The 16,024-nt window shown below is 39.8% G+C and overlaps 1 protein-coding gene across 46 annotated transcripts in view; it reads left to right on the top strand.

Moving 5' to 3' along the window:
• Positions 1–16,024, top strand: part of LDLRAD4 (low density lipoprotein receptor class A domain containing 4) — a 429,284-nt gene that overhangs the window by 215,449 nt on the left and 197,811 nt on the right. For 40 of the 46 annotated variants that reach the window (XM_070220627.1, XM_070220613.1, XM_070220649.1 and 37 more), the window contains one exon: positions 10,565–10,705. The exons of 4 other annotated variants lie outside the window; for them this stretch is intronic. In XM_070220627.1, coding sequence (XP_070076728.1) covers positions 10,565–10,705 — 141 coding nt within the window. Of the gene's footprint in view, positions 1–2,987; positions 3,148–10,564; positions 10,706–16,024 lie in introns of those variants that run through there. 2 more of the 46 variants (XM_070220653.1, XM_070220651.1) reach the window with 2 other exon arrangements.

Genomic DNA, 16,024 nt, shown 5'->3' with positions numbered 1-16,024 from the left:
GACAGGGAACACAGGAGTTTATGTAGCCAACTCCCTGTGGCACTTTTGAGGTCTTCAAGGTTTGATTTTATGGAGGTCTCAGAAGGTAGAAGTTTTCAAGAAGAGAAATTTCGTAACAGGTGGGTGACATTTGGAGGACCTACCATGGAGACAGCCAGGGGAGACTCAAGGCAAGAAGTGAGGCAGTTTTTACCCAAATAAGAAGAAATAACTAGCTGTGATCAATGTGAGAACTAGACTGGGTCTGCAACACCATGAATCAGTAAATATCTGCCTTACTCCTTTGCTCCTGAGCTTGTTTGCAAATATTAAAAAATAAGACACATGGAGAACTGAGTGTCCACATCCAGTTCTCAAGGTGCTGGAAGCTGTGAGGGAAGGAGCTAGCTGTTTCATAAATAAACAGTCCAGTGCTTTAGCCAGACAATGGCTTTCTTTCCAAAACACATGGGGACTACCACTGAGAGAGGACATTATGATTTAGGAATTAGGCCAGATGATTGAGAAGGGACAGATGGAAAGAGCCTAAATATTTATGACATTGAAGACAAGAGAGGAAATGATTCCATTACTGAAGAACACAGGTAATTAAACTATTTTGGCTAATAATTTTAACCAGCTCCTTGTCTTAAAAAATCTTATGTAATTTGCTAATAGTAGATTTGAGTTTTATTCCCTTCTGTTTGGCTCTTTTCTACCTCATTTTCCGTCTCTTTTTCTGTCTCTCTCTCTCCCTAGGGAGGATATTTGCTCAGTTAGAGAAAGCTCTCTTCACTCAAAGGGATACCAGTAGTTAATTGTGGTTCCTATAAGAACCTCGCGACAAGCTTTTACTTCTGTTGCTTGATTTATTTAACAGATATTTATTGAATGCTTACTATATGACAGGGTGTGTTCCAGACTCTGGGAATTCATCAGTAAAAGTAGGCTGACAAAAATTCCTACCCGCCCTTATATAGTTTATATTCTATTGGGAAATGTAGTTTACGTTCTAGTGGGAAAAAAATGACGAGAAACATTATGTATATATTTAGATATAATGTTAGATGGAAATAAGAGTTGTGGAGAAAAATAAAGCAGGAAAATAGGTTAGGAAGGGCCAGGAGTATGGGAGGAATGTAATGGGGGGAGGGGTGTCTAAATTTAAGCAAAGTAGTTGGAGAAGACCCCACAGAGATGGTGACGTTTGAGCGAAGCCTTGACGAAAGTGAGGGAGTTAGCCAAGCAGGTACCCCGGGAAAGTGTGTTCCAGGCAGAGGAACAGCAAGTGTAGGTGAGCCCTGTGTGGTCAGGGCACAGCAAGGAAGCCACTGTACCCAGAGCCAACTAAGGGAGGGAGAGGGGAAGTCAGTGAGTTGATAGGGGCCCAATCATGGAGGGTTGTACAGAGCTCATTATAAGGACTTTGGGTTCCCTCTGAGTGAAATAGAAGCCATTTGAGAGTTTTAAGCAGAGGAGAGACCTGATATAACTTCCATTTTTGCAGGAACATTCTGTCTGCCCTTTTGGGACTAGAATGTGCTGGGAAGGACACAGGAGAAGATGGGAGACTAGCTAGGAGACTATTGAAGTAATCTAGGTGAGAGATGATGGCAGCTTGGACTAGAGTGACTGTAGTGAGATGGTGAGAAGGGGCCAGTTTCTGGATGTATTTTGAAGGTAAAGCTGGAAGAATTTCTTAATGGATTGGAGAAAGAAAATTAGACTATTGATAGCGAGCACTATGCAGCCTATACAGAAACTGGTAAATAATAATGTACACCTGAAATTACACAATGTTATAAACCATTATGACCTCAATAAAATAATTGAAAAAGATTCTTAAAATTTTATGGAATTGTGGATTATAAGAACTGAAAGGACTTTTAGAATGGAAGACATTCAGTGGCTTTCAGATATTTTAGCTGGGGGATGCCTTTTTCCAACGAAGTCTCAGAGGAAACCCTAACCTGTATGCAGATCTTAGTGGACCTGCCAGTATTCCTTTGCTGACCCTACCCCATCCCATCTCCTGCCAAAGACTCTGAGGCCTCAAGGGGAACACCTAGGTTGTTCAGAGGAAAGGTTTAATACAGGCATCTCATTTATCAGTAAGGAATCTAGAGGTTACGATTCTTGCTTAACTTAATCTTTACTGAAGATAAACACAGTATTTAGTTTGAGAGCTGGAAGAGAAGCCAGTTTCCTGAATCTCAGGACAATGGACTATCTGCTTCTCTCTTTGGTGCCTGTGGCTGTGCTCCTTGTCCAGAGCAGTGCAGGACTCTTGGATGAATGAATAGCTTAGATGGAAAGAGCCCTGAGGCCCAGCGGTAGCAATACCCCAGGATAAATGCTGCCCTCTCACCCCTGTGGTACCCACTCTGGGGTCCAGGTTTGTGTTGTAAAACACCTGTGTTTATGTTGGTCCTGCCAGTTAGGTGTGGTCCTCATAACCTGTGTACCCCAAATGCATATGGAAAGGACATCTTTTAGTGGACAACTTAGAACTCTTGTTGAGTTTTGTGATTTATGCTGCTTACTCAGTGGAGCAAAGTCATGAGAAGGTTTTATGTAAGGTTAGTCTTGATGAATACATGTTAAATGCTCAGTAATGTCCCCAGTTACCATGACATTCAGATACATTTAAAACTTATAGATTGAGAGCCATTAACAGTCCTCAGCAAGGCATCCATGACTGGGTGCCTGGCCCCCCAAGTCTTATTTTCACATCACAGACAGTAGCATCCTGTTAAAATGAAAGTTAGAACACCCCAGGGACCTTCCCCGCACCCCCACAACCCCCACCCCATGTGCCTTTGTATATTTTGATCATGGTGCTGGTTACATGGGTGTTTTTTCCCCTCTATATAAACCGATTGACCTGGACCTTTCACACACACACACACACACACACACACACACACACGCAGTGCTCTAATAAAATATTTTTTTAAATGTCAGAGTATCAGTCCTTGGACTCAAAATCCTTTAATGCCTCAGGTCTCACTTGGAGTCAAAGCAGCTTTCTGTCCAGTGGCCCACAAGGCTCCACAGGACTGGCCCCAGCTCTTGGCGGACCTCCTATCCCCTTACTCGACCCTCAGACAGTTACTCAGGAAGATACTGCCAAATGGTATCCCTACTGTTACTACTGCTCCACTCATGGTAGGTGCTCAATATGTACTTCATGAAATGAAATGTAACTGAAATCATGTTTATCCTTGTGGGGTTGGAGCTGTGTGTCTGGATTTCTGTTTGGATGATGCCATGGAGAATTAGATACTTTATTAGCATCTTTAAAATTAGGATTGTGATGGATTTAGAATTCTAAAAACATGTGGTTTTCACAGAGATTTTTCCCCTTAAAATAGGCTTTGTATTTTTCCTGATTATAAAGTCATACATAAAATTCACAAGAAACTGACAAATTGCTAATGACTGCAGCACCCAGAGGTGGCCACTGTCTGTATTTTGGTCAGTATCCTTTCAAACTATTTTCCCATGTGTGTTGCATATGTTGTTTTTTGTTCCTCAGTGTTTTAAGGTGGTTCTTACCTGCTTGCTTTTATTACTGTTCTAAGAAGTTATTAAGAATAACTTCTCACGTTTTCTATCTAGAAAAACACAGCAAGAAATTCATTCGTTCATTGGTTTTAAACATAGAAATAGTGTTGTTTGGCAGTTCAAGTCCTGAAGGACTTTACTCATTTTTAAAATGCCTGATGGTTTTTTGATGAAAGTTGGGTAATTTTTTCAAGCTGCTCTGAAGGGTAATTGTAGAACCAAAAGTCTAAAGACTGAAAGTACCTTGAATTTTTAAGAGCACACTTTTCACTTATGATTCTCAGAGACTTTCAGAAACATTGAAATAATCTTTTCAGCACCATAGTGGGAAGGATAAGCCACATCATCAAGTGGATTGAGTTAAAAAGTCTTATTCCTGTCTTCAGTAGAAGGCTCTTCTATGTTAATTTTATTATATGGGCTAATATCCTTTTATCATGTCAGATTCATCTTTCTGAAGGACAACTATGGTTTCAGTAGCACCACTTAAGATATGACTTTTATTAAACGCTTGTGGGATAGCTTAATTCATTACACAGAATGTAAACCTTCAAATTAAATTCCCCTTTGTTCCAAGTTCATGATCAGGAAAGTCAGCCCTGTTTTTGAGTGAGGGGAGAACGTTGTTAGAGATGCATTGTCTTTACTTTTACCTCTCAGCATGCCATGTAAATCTCTGTGTGATGTTAGGTGAGGAACATGCAACATCTGCAGATCTCTTCCTCAAATTTCCAGGGAGAGGGGCCAGCCTCGTGGTCAAGTGGTTAAGTTTGCGTGCTCTGCTTCGGCGTCCCGGGGTTCATTGGTTCAGATCCTAGGCATAGACCTGCACACTGTTCATCAAGCCATGCTGTGGTGGCATCCCACATAGAAGAACTAGAATGACTTACCACTAGGATGTACAACTATGTAATGGGGCTTGAGAATAAAAAAAAAGAGGAGGATTGGCAACAGACATTAAGGCCGATCTTCCTTGCACACACATACAAAATTTCCAAAGAGATCAATGTTGATAATATGTGAGGTATTAATTCTCTTACAGGTTACTCAAAATGTATTCCTTGCATTGAAAAATTTTGTAAGAGAATGTACATATATCATCCATATGCCATTCACGTGCTTTCAAAAGCTAACATTTAAGAAGAATAGCCCTAAGGATTAACCTTTTCATTTTTGAAGATTCTCAAAGCTTTACTTTCTGGATGCTGTCATTCTGGCTCCCTTTATAGAAATTACTCCAGTATTCCAACCTCACTGAAGGCTGGTATAGGAAATAATATGGGGAGTCCTTTTCCCTTTTTGATAAAATTGGTATCTAAGGTAGCCTCCATATTGTTGTATAGCACCCTTTTAATAAAAAGAGTGACAGATCCTCTTAAGTCTTTTTTATTTTTGAGGAAGATTAGCCGTGAGCTAACATCTGCTGCTAATCCTCCTCTTTTTGCTGAGGAAGACTGGCCCTGAGCTAACATCCGTGCCCATCTTCCTCTACTTTATATGTGGGACGTCTGCCACAGCATGGCTTGCCAAGCGGTGCCGTGTCCACACCCGGGATCTGAACTGGCGAACCCCGGGCTATCGAAGCGCTTAACTGCTGCACCACCGGGCCGGCCACCCTCTTAAGTCTTAGAAGCAGGAGAAAGTCTGTTTCTGATTAATTGGCATGCCTACCACTACAGGCCAGCAAGGGCTCACCACCCTGCCTCTAGTTTCCTTGTCTCCATGGCAGCTCATTTGCTTGGAGTTTGGTTTAGTGCTCAGTTATTGGAACTCTCTTCAGTCACAAAGTTTTTCTTTGTTCCCTTGCTTTTCTAGGTTCATGGTTTTTGTCTTTTACTGGTTGTTTTTCATTTTTATTGAACTTTACTTTTATGATATGTAATCTTGTACCTTGCAGTGTGGAGTAGGCAATATATATATAAATCAATAAAAATATTGTAATCTCTATACTAAACTTACATTGGTTATGGTAAAATTATTTATACTAATTTTAGAGACCTGTTAATTCTTCACTTATAGGTTGCTAATGGCTAAATTTAATCTCTTTCTTATTCACAATATAAGTACATTAAGAAAGCCCTCATTACTGAGAACAAGTCCTAGATTTTACTGTCAGAAATGTTGGAGCCAAAATCACTCTCGATTTTCAGGTTTGTGAATGATAAAAGTGTGAACTGACTGAGTCGATGTTGTTACATGAATTTTAACAGAAATAGCTACCGTAGAATACTTAGCCAATTCACAAAAAATGCTGATTTTATTGCTGTGATGTAATACTGTACATAGGTCCTTATTTTGTGACTGAGATCATATCTGTGAAAACTGAGGCTTTAAAAACAGTGTAGGAAAAATTGAGAACAACTTTCTGTTGCCTTTTTTTCTCCAGCTTTATTGAGATGTAATTGACATATAACATTGTGTAAGTTCAAGGTGTATGTGTTGATTCGATACACTTATATATTGCAAAATGATGATCACCATACCGTTAGCTAACACCTGCATCACATTACCTAATTACTATTTCTTTTTTTGTGATGAGAACATTTAAGATCTACCCTCTTAGCAACTTTCAAGTACTTTTTGTTGCCTTTTAACTAATATAATGTTGACTCTACCAAGTGGATTAACTTTGGTCTCTGAGATGCATATTTGTTCTCCTAGAAATCAAGATTGAGCATTTATCTTTGAACCCTGTCCATGTTTAGATTTAGAATATTCAAATTATTAAGCTACTGGTCCTTAAAATTTTTTTAATATAGTTTTTTGTTTTGTATAAAAGTTTGAAATTCACAGAACACCTTAGGATATTTCATTTCTTTCTTGGTTTCAGGGTTCTTAAAACTGCTTGTTTTTTTCCAATGGTAACAAAATATTAAGAAATTCTCTTACTCTTAATCATTCTTTTCCTTTCTCCTCTCTCAAATGGTATACTCCGACTGGTTAATATTATTTTGTGCATAATTAGAATGAGATTTAGGACAAAAAGATTTTTTCCTGCAGTTTGGTAGAAATTCTGGGTTTTATGTTCCATTATTGGAAATTCCTTCTTTGACTTTGAGTAAATTAGGAATTCCCTTTGGACTGTTTCCTCATCTGTGACATGAGAGATTGGACCACTGTGTCTCTAGGGCCCTCTCAGCATTAGAACTTTATGAATCTATGACAATTCAAAGTCACTGAAATTCATTAGAAGCTTTATGTAGGAATGTAGAGAAACTAAAGAAGACCCCAAATTTATTGCTAAGAATATATAAAGTGATTGTAAGATCTACTGCTGATTCTAGAAATTTTTTCGTAAATCAGAAAGGACTGCCATTTTCTTCATTTAATAATTCTTGACTCTAAAGAAGAGGAGTTAAATATTGCAAAATTTTTTATTAAATCTATAGCTCCTGAAGGAAAAACTGGTTTTTGAGTTGTTCATTTTGTATTCCATTCCAATATTATACATGTGAAATCACCATGAATTTGTAGCCAGAATGTTTCCAGTGTTTAACAATCTCTGATTTCCTTCAGCTTCTGACTTGGCAGAAATACTCAACAAGTTCTGCAAAGAATATACAAAATATAATAAGAAACTGTATGTTTTTATTTTCCTGTCTTCTTTCTCTGACTTGCGTTTTCTCCATTGAGGACGTTTCCTGGCTCTAGTGTGTCAAAATGTAGCTTAGGGGTCACACCCGTGGTCTCAAAGTTCCTGAAATATCCTGTTGACAGTACAGAGCTGTAGCAACTGGGCCTTATATCCAGGAATCATCACAGTACCTGCCTATTTTAAGAGATTAATTTTTAGTGGTTTTTTTAAGTCAATTAGCAAATACCAACTGAACATTCCAATAAAATACTGTTAGCTAAAGAGAGGGCTTAATATAAATGAGTTATCTACTTCTCACTGGGCAGTGGTTCTCCATCTTGGCTGCCATCAGAATCGTTCTGAGGATCTCTAGAAACCCTCACTGCCAGGCTGCACCTCGGGCCGGTGAGAGCAGTGGCCTGGGCTGGAGCTCAGGCATCAGTAGTGTTGAAAGATGCCCAGGTGATTCTAGTATGTAGCCAAGGTTAGAGCCTCTCATCTAGGGTTCTTAGTTTGTTTGAAATATCACAATAATTTGGTTGTTAGAGGACCACCCCCTAATGTCTAAAACCACTGGACTTTTGGATAGCAAAGTGTGGTGGAGACGGCCTTGCAGGGTGAGTCAGGATCAAGTTGGAAGTCTGCCTCTATCAACACCAGTTATGTTAACTTGGATAGACGTTTTACTCTGGTCTGCAGTTTCATTCCAGCTTTAGCATTAATCTTTAACACTTAATAGCACTTTAGCAATTTTCTAGTATTTTCTATATCACATGAAGTAGTCAATAGGTTCAAAATTTCAACCTAGTTGTTTTGATTCAAGTTGCCCTGTGATGGAGAGACCTTTAGTTTGATATTCACCTAATGACTTACCACTGAGAAGATTTGGATTTTATGAATTTGAAATTCAATGGGGTGATGTTAATATTTCTGTTATCTAAGAAGTAAGAGATTTCTAAGGAAATCGGTAGCACAAGCCTTGTTCATGCATCCTGAGTAACGTTAAGCCTACTTAAGAAAACAAACTCTTTTGACAACTTTGTTACATAGGTGGGCATCCTCGTTACAAATGAGTCTTACACATTCTTGAAAGCAGATTTGGAAACTCAGAGGTAGTGATGGGGAGAGCCTGAGACAGGAGGCAGAGGATTTGGGCACTTATCTGGATTTTGCCATTTATTAGCAGTTTAATTATGGGCAAGTCACTTAATCTCTGAGTCTTAATTTCCTCATCTGTGAAATGGGAATAATAGTATCTACCCTAATTAGTCCACAGGGTGCTTATGAGGCTCAGATTAGATCATTCATTTATTCAACAAATAGATGATTCACCAAGTGCCTGTTACTTGCCGGGCAGCACTCTAGATGTGAATGATATAAAGAAGGAAAATACATCTTGGAAGGAGTTAGCCAATATATTAGTCACTGCTCACATTTTAAAAAATTATTATATTGTAGGCCCTTTGAAGAGGGCTTGCTTTTTCATCTCCATGTTTTCATGTCTCAATACCTGGCATGTAACATAGAAGGGGCTAAAATATTGGTTATATGAATGAATGAATCACATAATTCATTTCCTTGAAAATATTTTGTCACTCTATACTGTGGCTCCCTTGAACAAGTTGAAATGAGTAAAGTGTGGAGGTGGTTTCATTTCCCTGCTGGTTTCATGTTCCACCTGAACTTGGACATAGTAGTCTAACCTGAGATCCTTTAAAACCACAGCAATGGTTAATTTTTTAGTTGAAGTTTAATTCAATTTAGGTTAGTATTCCCTTTTTTCCAATTACCATTTCAACAACATCAGGAGTACCTGTTTTTGGCTGATGTCCTTTTCATGTTTGGTATTAATCTGAACTCCAGTATTTCTTTTGGAAAGGAGGATAAATTCTTTCCTTGACATCCCTTTTTTCCATTAAGTTAAAAAAAAGTCACTTCATAAATATGATTTCAAACAGCTGGATTTTAATCCTTCCACCTTATGGGAAGAGAGAGTTTGGCTTCAGCAACACTCCTACCACATGGCCTGGATCACATTCAGCACACAGATATTTTAACCTGGACAGTGCAGCCAGTGACGAACTTGTGGTTGTGCATTTGGGTTGTATTCACATGTTATTCTAAACTAGGTCAGGGGCTGTGGTTGGTCTCTTTTTCTTTACTCGTTTAGGAGAATGTGAACAAATGGAGAATTGTGATATCCCTTTCATACTGGGTCACAGAAATACTTTGAGGATGGAAGTTCTGTCTCTTTACGACAGGCAAGGGGTTATTTTCTTCGCAGTTGCATGTGTTGTTAGTGTTCTGGAGGAGGCCTCAGTGTGCTGATGCCCAGAGTTTCATTTGAATAATGGAATTTTAGAGTGGAAAGGACCTTGGACTTGCTCTAGGCCTTCCACTCATATTCTAGACAGAAAAAATTGAGGAGAAATGAGGTGGCTGGGATAGTCAGCATCAGTGGGAGTTCTGGGACCCTTTTCCTGAGGTTTTCTACCAGCTGCCCACTGAGTGGGAAAATCCTGGCAACTTCTGTGGGTGCTCTTAGGAGAAAGCTCATAGTCAGAATGCAAGGTGACATTCAATGTAAGATATATGTAGATTTTATGTGCCCATGTGTATGTAATTGTATAATTTCCTTTATCCTTAATTGCTTAAATTGATAGTATTGTGTTAAGTTTGCAAATTTATTTTAGAGTCTTATAAAAATAAATTCCGTTTTCAAATATTGGTTTGTACAGATTTCTGGGATCCCATGTTCAGTGTGGCATATAGAGATTTGGATTGGGCTCTGTCCTATTCTTTAAGTCACTCATATGGCACTTGGCATGGATGCTTCTCAGGTAGCAGAGAGCACACACTATTTTCCCATGTTTTATATTACAAAGTCAGTGCTACCCCTGACTGGTATTAAACCTGGTTTTCCTTAGGCATGAGATGAATGAACACCAGAGGGGTTAAATATTTTGCCCAGAGCTTTACAACATCTAGTGACAAGTTGGAAGTAACACATATGAGCCTCCTTTTGTCAAGCCTGAGCTCCCAAGTTCTGCTGTAGCCCCAATTACTACTGCACAGGCTCTTCTCATCCTTGGAGGCATGGAAAATAGCCAAGGACTTTTTTCAAGCAAAATATAAGCCCTATAGCTATGACTTTTGCTGGGCAGGTCATGGAGAGAAAGCGCCTGTGTTACCCTTTTTGTGGGTTAGAGATGTGGGAAGAGTAAGGTGTGGCAGGCCCCAGAGTACCCCAGGGGCCCTGTCCTGTGCATTTCATAGAAGGAAGGCCTTTACCAAGATAGCCTTCCTCTGAGTTCAATTTCCTGGGCTCTCCAGAGAGACTGAGTTCTCAAACTATCATGGCATGCAAATGGGGAAGAAAAAAATAACAGCTCAAGAGTGTCAAACTTGCATTGACTACTTCATGCTTTATATTGTGCTTTTCAGAGTGCAAATTCACCTGCACCAGCGGTAAATGCTTGTATCTTGGTTCATTGGTCTGTAACCAACAGAATGACTGTGGGGACAACAGTGATGAAGAAAACTGTCTCCTGGTGACTGAACACCCACCTCCAGGCATCTTCAACTGTAAGTCCCTCCTACTTACTTTGGCATCAAGTCTAATTGCATTTTTGAAATGGTAGGAGGTAAGGTCACGGGGAAACGGGAAGGATACTGTTCTTTGGAAAAGAAAAGACATATGCATTTTCACAAAAGTGTTTTCTTCTTTTAGGATAGAAAGCTGGTGTGTCTAAAAGTGGGAAATTTATTCTGTTTTCAAAGATGGCTAGTGGCACTGTGTTTTGGAATAAGCTTTTGCTACTTATCTTAGAAGCACTGATTGGATTCCGAGAAATAATATATTGATTTCATATTCTTCATACCAGTTTTGTAGAATTTTTAGAGTAATTTTAAATAAAAATCTTTAATTAAAAAAGTTAAAGATGTGGAGAGTTCATAATTGTTTAATTAAAATAGGAAAGAAATTTATATGGGACTTTTAAAAAAGGTTCTGATCACGTATTTTTCTATTTGATACTGGATAGAAAATAAGTTAAGTGAGGTGTTTACATGTGTGAATCCCAAGGCTGAGGCTTTGAGCATTTCTTGAACTTGAAACAGGTAGAATCAGAGCTTGAAGTTCACTGATTTTTGATCTCACGGTTTTTATGAAGAGGAAAGGGAAGGGAGGCAGCTTTGCAATACTGCGGAACTTCTCTTAGGAAACGTGGCTTGTTGTTCCCTGTGTTTCCTTGGGCTGAGTAAGTGGGTTGAGGATGAGAGTGCTTTTACAGTAGTGCGTGCTGGAGGGATGTTTGCAGCCCTGACCCTCTTTGTGGGGTCTTCTTACTGAGGTCACTTCATGAAACATTCAGCTTCTCTCCCCACTTTTACTGACATTATTTTGAGGAATTATATTTGTTTTTACTTACAGGTTTTTAAATTTTTGTTATGGAAATCAGACTATGTAAATACTGATACTGTAATGTGAAACATGAGGAGATTTTTAAAAAGAAACCATTTTCTCTATTCCTACTGTATTTTTATAAGGGGGAAAGCTTAGAAAATGACTGTGCCTAGCAAATTTTAAGCCTGCTCTTTAGGCTTGCTAAATTCAAGAGTCTAACAGTGCAGTAGTTTTCCTGAAGTTTTTCTGTTGTGTCAATTTGTATTTCCTTATATTTTGCATTCTTAGAGTCCCATCTCTGTACTTTGAGAAGACAGTTTAAGGTTAGGACTGTGCTTTCTTGGTGTTTGGTTTGTGTGTTTCCTCTGGTGATGTTTTGTGCAGTGGCCTGTGGTCTTCAACACTGTAGTTTGCATACTGCAGCTTTCCTGGACGTAGGCAAGGGGTCCCTGAAGTGAATTGTCCTTCCTGCTCTGAGCCTGACTGCTGGTTCGGGATCCTGGCCCTGACACTTACCCAACACTTGGGCAGCTCTGTGCCCTCATCTGCACAATGGGGCGTGAGTATCCTAAGGATTGAGGGGGATGGTCCACATAAAGCTCGTAGAACAGAATCTTAAGCACTTGATGTATGTCCTCTAGTCTCTGCCAGGGCGTCTTGGGAGGAGAAGAGCATATAAAGGCAATTTCTTATTTTGTTTTCTCTAGACTTGAGTAACAGCAAACACATACATGATAAACTGCGGAAAGAATATCGTGATCTTGTGTGGTACCTTGACTGGATTTGAGAGTGCTGTGTGAAAAGCAGGCAGACTAACCCTTGGCCCTCTGCCCTGGGGCACTTCACAGGCTGTTTCTGGGTCTCTTGAAGGTGCCTCTTCACTTCAGGGCTCTTTCACTGCAGTCTTCCTTCCGTGTTGAACCCTCTTCCCATCCCACCTCTCTCCCTTTCTCATTCTTTCCTGGTTTTTAAAACCTATTTCCAAATATCCTATCCATTCATTTTTAAAAATGTGAACACTTTAATTTTGCTTAGAAGCTAGGTGAAGCAGTTATATCTATAAATGGCTCAGCGTTGCCCAGGCAGCTACAAGAGTTTTGCTCTAACAGAGGAATCCTAAGATCCTGTTGGCAAACTGTTGGTTCCTACTGTTCAGATATAGCTAGAAATCGTTATGTCCTAATAGCTAAAATGGGAGATTATTTACAATGTACTCTTTTAAGAGACTTGAGAGCCAAGAGACAGAATAATAAAGGGCAAGACCATGGCTGTGGCTTCAGGTTAACTTGGGTTCAGGTTCCAGCTTAAGGAAGTGGCTGAACCCTTTTAAAGTTTAGTTTCTCTATCAGTGTAATGGGAATAATTTCTGCCATATAAGATTGCTATGAGGATTTAAATGAAATAATGTACATGAAAACGTAGCCTAGATAATTGCATCATGACTGTCATCATCCCCAGTCATTGTGTGGCCATTTGTTGGAGAGGTGGACCATCCTGACTTTGTATCATCTACTTTTGAATGCCAGAGCCTCTCTTTGTATGTAAGAGGAATTTCCAGCTGTTTAAAGGTGAGTTCATCCCCACAAGTTCTGGATGTTTCCCACCTACTCTGTCCCCTGGGGAGGACCTTCTAGGGAAGCCTGCCAGCTGAAGGTGGCTTGCTGTGATCTGGCTAGCAGCCCCTTTACACTGCTTTCCCCTGGTTCTCTGCAAGCACCAGAGGGAGCCAGGTCCATTTGTCCCTTTGGGACAATTGCTCTGAATTTGTTTTATCTGGTCTGTTCTTTATGGTCAGGAGCCTTTGGGAAAGGTTGTAGCTCCCCTGCTCTTTGTTGATGCTAGAGGATGATCTGATAAGGAAAGGGATATTTTTTTCCCCATACCTTATCAGGCAAGAGTATAGAGTAAAGAAAGGATATTTTACTTCCAATTAATAGCTGTGTAACAAGGCTTAGAGGTTCTCCATTTGTAAGCGGGTTTTAATGAATTTACCAGTGCATTTCCTACAAGCAGGTGGACAATATGCTGCTCTGCACAGAGTGCTAACTCTGATGATTAGGCTCCCCTTTCCACCTTAAGAACTTGAAATATTACAGGAATTCTTGTGTATAAAATGTTACATTCCAGAAGAACAAATAGTGCCTCCTCCTTGTTCTTCCCGGCCTGGTGGCACGGTGGTTAAGTTTGCACATTCCGCTTTGGTGGCCTGGGGTTCACCGGTTCAGATCCCGGGTGTGGACCTACACACTGCTCATCAAGTCATGCTGTGGTGGCATCCCACATATAAAGCAGAGGAAGATGAGCAGGGATGTTAGCTCAGGGCCAATCTTCCTCAGCAAAAGGAGGAGGATTGATGGCAGATATTAATTCAAGGCTAATCTTCCTCAAAAAAAAAAAAAAAAGAACACGATTTATTTACTTAATTTGCTTTGTTCCTGCCTGGAGGAAACATTCAGTGTTTTGCTATTTGATTGTGCTTAGGGTAAAGCAAGGTAGAATCTTTTGGATTTCCAGATGAGCTCGAATCAGTTTTCTGCCTATTTTGTTGGCTGTGGTCATGCACCATGGCTCAGATGTCGTGGGTCATCTCTGTCTCTCTAGAATTTAGCCTGAATTAAGGTTAGAAAGAAAATGTAACTGTCGTTTGTGAAGTCAGCAATGATAATGATAATGGAAGCCCTGTTTACAGTAGCTGTAAATAATTTTTCTCTTCAAAAAAGGTTTTTGGAACACTGAGTAATTTCACCTGCTTTTCTACTTTGCTAACTGTGGTCAGGCTATCCATTGACTGAAGCTAGTTTATTTTTCTGTGAGCTCCAAAGGGTTTTGCACAGATGTGGAGGACTGGGCTGGTGTTGATTGTCTCATAGGGAAAGAGTTTTGCTGGACACATCTTTTTGCAGAAGAGGGAAAATGCTGTCAGCCCGAATTGCCAACTTTTCTCATGTTTTTTCTCTTGTCTGCTCCATCAAAATATTGTACTCCTGAGCACTAAAACTAAAAATTATACAAATAAAATTATTTATTATGTATAAAAATAAAATTATTTTATGCAAATTATTATATTTACAAATAAAATTGTTAAATACCTTCTTTGGTCATTGTTCCAGGCATTGTGGAAGATGAATGAAAACATAGATCCCATTATCAAGGATAACAGTCAAGTGCTGATAGGCAAGTTGGGAAGCTGAGAAGATTTCCAGACAGATAACTGAAAATGAACACAGGGTAGTGAGAACTAAGCGGTTTCAACAATTTGTGGTTCAGGAGTTTACAGAGAATCATTCTGGTAGCTTCATGGAGGAGGCGTGCTGAGTGGCATGGAGAGGACAGAGTGTCTGGGCTGAGAATAACATGAGCATGGGGAGAGTGAAGGTGGACTTCCTGATCTGACAGAAGGTCTGGGCTGAGGGTAGCCTGAGATAGAGTTGGAAAGGTGAGTTGGGCCCATAGAGAAAAGCCGGTAAACCATGCTATGCCTTCTGCTCTTGTCTCTAAAAAGAGACTGCCTGTGGGTCTGCTGGGCATGTGTAGGGGAGAGCTGCACTGCCTGCCTGTTGCCCTGGTTGATGCTGGCATCACCACTCCCACACTTTCACTCAGTGAACCCTCTGCTTCACCATTCCTACCAAGCTGCATGTTTTCTGTAACACTACATTTTCAAAGCCCCTTTGCCACATTTTGTTGGGGGAGAGCAGAGTTCCTTTGACTTCCCAGAAGCAATAATTGAGTAGCCTTGGAAAGAGCTGTGTTCTTTGAAAGTGTTGGCAAGAATAGACCTTCCTTAAGCAATCACTACTAAGGAATTCATGCCACTAGACTTTAAGAGTAAGACCAAAGTTGACATGGAGCCAGTCATTGATCGGAACAACTTTCACTTTGAGCTTCAGTGGAATTTCCAATTAACTGAGAGGATCTGATTCAGGGAAAGTGGAGAGTGGAGGAACTCCCATCCCTACTGGAGGGAGAAGTTGCTTCTTTCTCCATAGGTGGCCTCTTAAACTGAATCTCAAAATCAAATGAACTGAAGCTAATAAAGTGTACCCAATTAAGCCAGAACTTTAATTTTAGGACTTTTTCAGAAGGAAACTTTTTTTTTTGTCCAAGGCCATTTAGGGTAATAACAACCAAATAAGATAAAATTCAGCATATTAAAATCTGAGCTGAATGTCCTTCTTCCCAAACCAGCTCTTCCCACCTTCTTTTTTTTTTTTTTGCCAAGGGGACTGGCATCCTAATTGTCATCTAGGCTCAAGATATCAGTCAGCTTTAAGCATTACGCTGAGGTATTCTATCCTGTGCTTCACCTTTGGCTGTCAACTCCCTACCTCCCAAGTTTGTTTGTTGTTTATTCATTCATTCATTCACTCATTCCTTCAGTTTTTTTGAGCTATAGTTGACATAGAGCACTATATAAGTTTAAGGTGTACAGCGTAATGACTTGACTTACATTTATTGTAAAATGATCACCACGATAAGTTTAGTTCGTACCAAGTATT

This window comes from Equus caballus, chromosome 8 (assembly GCF_041296265.1).
Source record: "Equus caballus isolate H_3958 breed thoroughbred chromosome 8, TB-T2T, whole genome shotgun sequence".
NCBI lineage: Eukaryota > Metazoa > Chordata > Mammalia > Perissodactyla > Equidae > Equus > Equus caballus.
This window is presented reverse-complemented; position numbering and strand designations above follow the sequence as displayed.